We start from the raw sequence: 7,973 nt of genomic DNA on the forward strand, positions 1-7,973 counted from the left end.
GGCCGCAGGGGTGGGGAGAAGGTGCTGAGGGTTAAAGGCTTAGCGATAACATGGCTGAATTCAAAGAACAGCTCCAGAGGGCTCCTTCCCCACTTAACCTGCGGAGGGAAGTGGCCCAAGCCGGGGGGATACTTCCCAAAGCGTCACTGAGCTTTGCCTGGAAGCAGCTGAAATGTGGGAAGCCTCTTCATGGGGTCCTTTGGAAACAGAGCCATGGGATCAAGCGGGTTGGAAAAGGCCTTTTGGCTCCCTCCGTCCAGCCGTTCCTGGCGCTGCCAAGGCCACCACTACCCCCTGGCACCGGGTTACCCGGGGGGTGAAGGCTTCGGGGACAGTGACCCCAGCACCTCAGTGTCGGTTTGAGCTGCTGCCAGGTTAACAGTGCCAGGAGTGTTTGTGGGGTCAGGTACTGGAATAGGCGCAGCGTGGGCTCCTGTGCCCTCGTGAGCGGACGGAGACGCGCTGACCCCGTGTTTCATCAACAGGCAGAAGAGAACCTGCGAGATGGCAACTGCTCAGAAGCAAAGGAGCTGCGCGGTACGATTCCCACGTGTGTTTCAGCACAGGGTGTTACTTGAAGTGGAAAAGTCAGTGAATCGCAGCTGAAATGGTGCCCCCGGGTGCTCTGTAAAGCGGCCTCACTTGAAAATTACAGCTTCATTGCAGCTTCTTACCAGGAGCAAAGATAGAATAGCAGAAGAGTTCGAGTCTGAACTTTGTGCACTTGGTAGAAATCAGCTGTGACCTGAATAGAGCAAGTGCTAGGCATATGCTTACCTTTATACATGGGAAAAGTGATACTTTTCCATTCGATTCAAAGGCTAAGCCAGCACTGGACCAGATTGCAGCCTGTCGGGGTTGGATTAACTTGCTTTGTTCTCTTTCAGAGTGCGGTTGTATTCCCTACCAAAATATCCACTGAGCAGCAGTCCCTGATGCTGGTGAAGAGGCTCCTGGCGGTAGCAGTGTCCTGCATTACATACCTGAGAGGAATCTTTCCTGAAAGTGCCTATAGAACAAGATACATGGATGGTAACAGGCTGGTTTCATGCTGCTTTGCAAAAGCTATTGTCAAAGGGTTGGTAAGAAGTTACCGAGTGCTTTTAAAGCCACTCGGTCTTAATGCAATGGCCATTTGCAGTGACTGGGATGGAAACTTCTCTAAGACATGAATAGCTGCTAGTGGTGATGCTGACTCAGCAATTAAAACTATGCCTACACCTATTGGTAGTGCTGCTTGGAGGCTGCTTTTGCTAGATGCTTTTTGGGAATGATCTTTACTTTGTTAGCAATGTAGTTCCATTTTGTCCTGAGTAACTCTGCATGGATTCATTCTGCTTCTTTGGAGATGTCTGTGTCAAAATCCTGAGGGAAGACAAGAACTGTCCTGGCTCCACGCAGCTGGTGAAATGGTATGTTGATTTCTGTGCATCGGGAACGCTCCCAGAGCGTGGCAGCTCTGAAAGGAACCTTTGTGGCTGGTTGCAGGGCGCGAGGTTGCCTTGCTGTGGGTGAACAGCAGCGCAGGCAGCGCTTTTAGGGCAGGGTTGGCAATATTTGAGATGGCAAGTCCATCTTTAGTGGGGCTGGGGCCATTTTAGTTGGAAGCAAAGTAGATGGAGGCGAGATGGACAATGTCATTTGGTTTTTGCAGGATGTTAGGATGCTACGATGCCTTGCAGAAGAAATACGTAAGTCTTTCTATCATTTAGCTGTTTAAAATGCATTAAAGCATTCACTTATCTAAATCCATTAGCTGCAGTGTAGTTACAGGGCTTTCTGGTGAGGGAATAGCTGTGCTTTAATGTGTTAAAACAGCAGCAGTGTGGTTGCATCCCCATCTGGGGACCATATTCTTTGTGAGCAAACACTTCATGTCAGGGCTACATGGGCATTTTCTTCTGCCAGTGGATAAGTCCTTCCTGAAACAGATGAGGAGTTGAGCATATGAAGAGGTTTCCCTTCAAACAGGCCTCAGTTGTCTGTATTGGTTTGCAGAGCTAGAGAACCAGAACAACTTAGCAAGCAGCAGTGAGCTATGGGATGCATTTAATGGTCTTTTTCTTATGTTTCCAACAGCTCAGAATGATTGTCCTGGCAGTGAGTATCTCTGAAAACAGGTACATGCTTGGGTAAGGTAGATGCTTGGAGAGGTGTGAAATTCTGACTCTGCTTTTTCTCTTTACTTCAAAAATACAGGTCTATACCCATCCAGAAGATCCTCAGGTAAATCTGCTGGAATATTTTACTGGATATAGTATGGACAGAGTGAAACGTGTATACAGGCAGTAGGACTTACCACTGATAGAATGTGTATACAAGCAGTAGTACTTACGAGGCGTATACAAGCAGTAGTACTTACCATTCCCGTGACTTGGGATCAATATTTTGTCCTAAACACTTAAGCTGATGTTTCCTGGTATTTTCTCCTGGCGATTCCTGGGAAATGTAGACATTCCTGGGAAGTGCAGCCCCCGTTGGTGTGGTGGCAGCTGCACACACTGGAGCTGGGAGTAGAGCTGGCCGGGGCGGGAGCGGGGCTGTGGCTGGTGAAGCCCCGTTAGCGGTTACCAGCTCACCTCAGAGCTGGTGGCTCAGTAACCCCTGCCTTTGCCTGCAGACAATCACAGAGTGTTACCACTTCAAGTTCAAGTACACCCACAAGGGGCCCCTCCTGGACTTCAGCAGGTAACTGCCACCGGCACCTTCTGCTCTGTGCTTCCGCACCTGAACCTAAAACCTGGAGTTGCTCTTTGCTCTTTCCTTTCCTCACGCTGGCTCTCACGACTCGTTGTGTCACCACAGGCTGTCAGCTTACACTTCAAATGCAGGGCAGCATTTTGGCAGGTGATGTTTTTCAGCATCTGCTCAAAAGATGATTCTTGGTGTCAGAGTCCGACACTGAGCAGGTTCTTTAAGATACTTCAAGTGTGGAGGGTGGAATGTTCAGCACTGGAATGTGTTCTCTTAGCAGTACCCATCCTTGTCAGGGTCAATAGTGCTACTTAGGGGAAAGCAAGGATGTGAGACTTCGTAGAATTGGGGCTTTCTAAAGTTCCTCCTTTCCTCCTGGGTGTTGTTCAAGCACTGTGTAATGTACAATAGGGCAGTTGGTCACAGATGCTGAACCATAATGCTTTCAGGATGCCCCTGCCTCAGGCTTGGATCTCCAGAGACCAGAGGCATAGGTCACCTAGTATCAGGAGTTGCAATGCCTGTAATCTCAGCCCTTGGGCAATACATATGATGTCTGCTTCTGACACTCACAGTCTGTTACTCGTGTATCTTAAGGTTGGAAACAGCCTGATATATTAAACCCTGAATGCCTTGTTCATTTGTAGTAAGGACATAAGGAATAACTCCACCATCACCTGTGCAGACACCAAGAAAGCCAGCATCCTCCTCATCCGCAAGATCTACGTTCTGATGCAGAACCTGAGCCCCTTACCAAATGATGTTTGCCTGACCATGAAGCTGTTCTACTACGATGAAGGTGATGTTTCCATCTTACCCTGCTTCCTCAGCTCTGGCATTCCAAGACATCGGAAAGCAATTCAGAGAAATCTTTCCATGTATAATCTTTGTGGATGTTGGGACTTGTTAGATGAGGTTATTGCCCTTGTGTCTGTTCCTCATGATACTTGAACATCCGAAGGGAATGGATTTGGTCACTGCGGGAGCACGATGTTGACACTGACCTCACCGGAGCAGGATTTCAGTGCACTTTAAAACAGAGCTTTCCTGAGTATGCCAAGGTGTAAGATGTTTGCCAGTTGTGGCTGGGATCACTATTTAGATGTCTAGCTCTGCTTTTGGGAAGTATTACTTTACGTTGCTTTACAAGGAGAAATCAGAGCTTCAAGCTCTTCTCCATATTTAACTGTTTCAAGTAGCTTTAATGGGGGTTTGCCTGTTGTGAAGGGGGAAAAAGAACTCGGTACAAATTGAATATTGGTTATCCTCTGCTCCCCATGCATTTATTTAGCAGCTCTTTGTATTTAAAGGAGAAAAGTTGTCTTGCCATACAAGTGCAAATGCATTTTACAAGCATGTTTCATTCTAACACATGTAATGAATCCTTTCCTGCAGTTACACCATCTGATTACCAACCCCCTGGGTTTAAGGAGGGTGAATGCGAGGGGATGATATTTGAAGGGGAGCCCATGTATCTGAACGTGGGTGAAGTGCCAACACCTTTTCACATGCTGAAAGTTAAAGTGACGACTGAAAAACAACGGATGGAAAATGTTGATAAAAGCATCCTGAAGAGTGGGGAGACAAACGTGCCTCTCCAGGTGATCCGAGTGGACAGGGATGATCCAGAAGAGGAGAACCACGACATGAATGTAAGAGCACAAATGCTCTGTGGGGCTTGTTCTGTGTGTTACAGCCTAGAGAGAGGCCACTGATTGAGTCACTGCGTGTCTTGCTCTAACATTAATAAAAACCTCTGGGTTTCCAGATGTATTTAACCAAGATCATGTCTGTGGTACATCTATTGCTTGAGTTTGACTGCTCCAGTTAGAATCTGTCACTGTCAAAGCAGTATTGAACAAGTGCATCTGCAGAGTGCCCATCAGCAGCACCGGTGGTGGTGGTTGTGTCTCTGGGAGACTAGAGAGGGGCCAAGGAGAGTGAGGAGCAGCTTCGTGCTGGGGGTACTGGTGTGTGGAGCTGAGCAAGCAGCACAGGCCACAGTGAAGCCTCCCTGGAGCTGTCCCACACCAGTCCCAAGTGAGCTGCTACAGCCACAGTTTTGGGTGACAATAATGTGCTCTGGGACCCTTCAGTGCAGCTCTATACCTACAGACAGCCACGACTGTAGTACTTTTACAGGTGTTTTTCTTGGCAGTTGAATTAAATGTGTGTTTCATTACTAATGAGTTAATGCTGAGCTGCTCTGCACATTCCACATCAGAGTAAATCACTTCAATGCAGTTTGTTCCACTGAGAATCCATGGAAAGCTCTGGCTTAGTGCAAACCCTCTTCCTGCAGTAAATGATAGTCCTTTTTCTTCATCTAGGAAAATCCCAGCCTGGCTGACAAAGGGGAAGACAGGAATAATGTGAAGATTTCAGAAGCTCAAGGTAACATTCCCATGTGTTTGTTGGCTCTCCTCAGGTGGTGCCCTGTTTCCTGCAGCTGCAGGCAGTGACAAGGGCACTGTGGCTCCAGGAGCCGGTGCTGCTGGGGGGCTCAGAGGCAGCACAGGCTGTGCCACAGCGGTCCCCCAGGGACACTTCCCTGTTCTGCCGTGCAGAATGGGCTCGTGAGGCGTTTGGGGTTTAAATCCTGGAAGCAATTCCCATCAGAGACCGGCCTTTAACTGTCCAGTGTATAAAGGAGATTGGGGATCAAGGCCACTTTTCCAAAGAAAGGCAAAGGTGGCAAACACCGGGCTGAGGGGCTGTGAGTGTGTTGTCAACGCTGTGCTTATGCAACTCTTCCACAGAACGACACTTAACTGGTGAGGAAGATGGAGTTACAAAGGCTGGAGGGAACCAGAATCTGTGTGTTTCTAATCCTCAGGTAGGAAAACTCCATCCTGTCTTGTTAAACTTCTACTCGAGCTTTTGTAAAGCTTCTTTCCTACTCGGAGTAATTAATAGGGAAGCTGCTAAAGGTTAATTTACAACAGTATTTTCAGCAGGAAAATGCCTTTACGTTTCACTTGCTGGTGTTTCACAAAACCTGCTCACTTTCTAAAGCAATGAAAGCAGTACCAAAGGCTGTTGCTCTGTGAGACAGCTTTTCACACCAAACAGATGGTCTGGCTGTTGGTAGGAGAACTGGGAATGCAACTCTCGTGTTTCTAAACTGCAGTGACTAAACACTCAGCCCAACAGAAATGGCTCTGCTGGTTCTGCCAGACCCAAACACGTTGGAAGGCTGGTAAAAAGCAGGTTTCTGCCTCAGGCTCTAGCCCTGCATGTAGCAAAGGGGTTTAATTTAAAGGTGGAGGGTGGCTTCCACCACAGGTCCTTGAGAGGTCTTAAAAAAGCATCGCCCCAGGTAACTGTGAGTGAGTTGGGGATCAGAATAGCTGCCGTTTTCTCTGACAGGGCTCTTTGACACCTTCAGCTGTAAATAGCGTTGGTGTCTTCAGTGGGTATGATTGAGGATTTAAATACCCCTGTGGTTCAATTTCAGCTGAAGCACTGGGGAGCAGAGACAGCTCTGTGCCTGCTACAGCACGGAACCTGCTGCAGCCTCTAAGGTATAGATAGATTTACCCCTGTCTCATCTCTTTTCTGATTTTAGGTGGATCATTTGGCAAGTAAAACATCTCAACTTAATGTGTCAGAGAGCAGGACAAGGAGTGGGAAGATATTCCAGACCAGCACTGTTAGTACTGTTCTGTTGCTGTTCTTTCAACCTTTCTCTGTTCCAAAGGGTGAATAAACCTCTTAAGCTTCAATACATTTCGCACCGACAGGGTGGAATTCTCATCACTTCTGCAACTCCCATGAAATTCAACACATTTGGATTCTTAGGATCCAAAAATAAATCATCTGTTCCAGAGCTAAAAGCTGAGTGTTGCTGCAGTTAACACAGGCTGAGAAAGATGTGTTAGGACTGATGAGATCTTCCTGGGGCTGCGTTTGTTCGCTGATGTGAAGGAAAAGCCCCATCATTCTCTATGTTTACTGTCTGTCTTGTAAAAACCAAGGGGTTTTAATGAACTTAATACTAGAATTTAACCAAAGCCTTAAATAAGCCAAAGCACAGCAGAGCTAAAGGCTGAACTGCCACCTTTTCACACCTATGCAAGCCCAGTAACTGGCTAAAACTCGGGCAGGCAGCTCAGGGTGGTGCTGAGCACCCTCCTGCTGGTGCAGGGTGCTCCTGCTGCCTGGTTCTGCCCCATTTGCAGTTGGCTTCTGGCTGCTCGTGGCATCAGGCTTCAGTTGTGTTGCCTCCAGGGAACCACAGAATCCCAGCTCCTGCAGCTCCAACCCTGTGACACGGGGATTGTTCTCCCTTGGCAGGTTCATCACTTTGAGCTCTCGTCCAGTCAAGATGTGCTGCCAAAAAGGAGGAAGATCAGTGAACCCAAGGAGCGGTTCTAGATGCCCATGTCCAGCTGCTCGTTCACGGAGTTCTCCACACCACTTCCATGTTGTTGTTGAATGTGAATGTTCCTATTTAAGTATCTTGCAGGGATCTTTTTGGTTCTGTTTGTAGTCAAAATGGACAGTTTGGAAAAGGAAAAAACCTCCCAAGAAGCCCAGTTGAAGAGATCAGAAGTTATTTTTCATAGGAGGCTGTATCCCATCAGGGAGGACAAGAAGGTGGGTGACTACTGAGAGAACTTGTTGGGGATTTAACTCCTGCTTGTAACCTGTTACCCTCTGATGGTGACTGTGAAAGGTTTATTACCCACAAGGTTTCACCAGGAACTTTGGGCTCTGAGGAACTCCTTGTCCAGAACCTGCCTTGGGGGGCTCAAGCCCCCTCAAGTCCTGGGTTCATTCAAGCTTGGGTTCGGTTTCAGCACTGTTACATGTTCTGCTTTTGCTGCCGGGGCACTTGGGGGGGTTCATTTCTGCCAGACTGAAGGCACCGCACTCCAGTAAGAAGCCTTCTTCGCACCTCCCCTTCCATCTTTCACGCCAGAACTGCTGTCCAGCTGTGCCGAGATCTATTTCTGTGTAGTTACAAAGCATCCGCCTGTGGGTCTGTTAGAAGGGTGCAAGACTCCTTATGCAGCACTCGAAACGCTTCCCTGGGGCAGCCGGACGCGGCACGTTGCCTTCCCTAACAAACAATGTCCTTTTCCCCTTTGCTCGACATGACTTGGAGCTGTCGCTGCGCGGAGCTGCTGCCGCCTTCAGGTGGGAATCGCCGAACGTTTCTGGACGGTTTTTGGCTTTGAAACGCAGAACGTCTTTTTATCATTCCTCAATTAAAACGCTCTTAACGGCTGCGTTGCGCTGGTGCTGCTTTAGCGGGCGGTTGGGCGCGACGGGGC

General features: G+C 48.2%; 1 protein-coding gene across 1 annotated transcript; it reads left to right on the plus strand.

Moving 5' to 3' along the window:
* Positions 1-504: 504 nt before the first annotated feature.
* On the plus strand, positions 505-7,071 carry HORMAD1 (HORMA domain containing 1). The gene is made up of 13 exons (XM_010015224.1): positions 505-537; positions 888-1,032; positions 1,349-1,412; positions 1,655-1,691; positions 2,080-2,100; positions 2,200-2,226; positions 2,621-2,688; positions 3,342-3,493; positions 4,090-4,346; positions 5,025-5,088; positions 5,454-5,530; positions 6,263-6,346; positions 6,991-7,071. Exons 1-13 carry the CDS (start codon positions 505-507, stop codon positions 7,069-7,071), a joined length of 1,110 nt encoding a protein of 369 aa, XP_010013526.1.
* The last annotated feature ends 902 nt before the right edge of the window (positions 7,072-7,973 follow it).

The sequence above is a fragment of the Nestor notabilis genome, unplaced genomic scaffold, assembly GCF_000696875.1.
Source record: "Nestor notabilis isolate BGI_N333 unplaced genomic scaffold, ASM69687v1 scaffold8770, whole genome shotgun sequence".
NCBI classification, from domain to species: domain Eukaryota; kingdom Metazoa; phylum Chordata; class Aves; order Psittaciformes; family Psittacidae; genus Nestor; species Nestor notabilis.

Coding starts and splice junctions, on each gene's coding strand:
- HORMAD1 (XM_010015224.1), top strand. CDS start 505: ATGGCAACTGCTCAGAAGCAAAGGAGCTGCGCG. Junction 2,227..2,620: donor CCCATCCAGAAGATCCTCAG/GTAAATCTGCTG, acceptor CTTTGCCTGCAG/ACAATCACAGAGTGTTACCA. Junction 5,531..6,262: donor TGTGTGTTTCTAATCCTCAG/GTAGGAAAACTC, acceptor TTCTGATTTTAG/GTGGATCATTTGGCAAGTAA.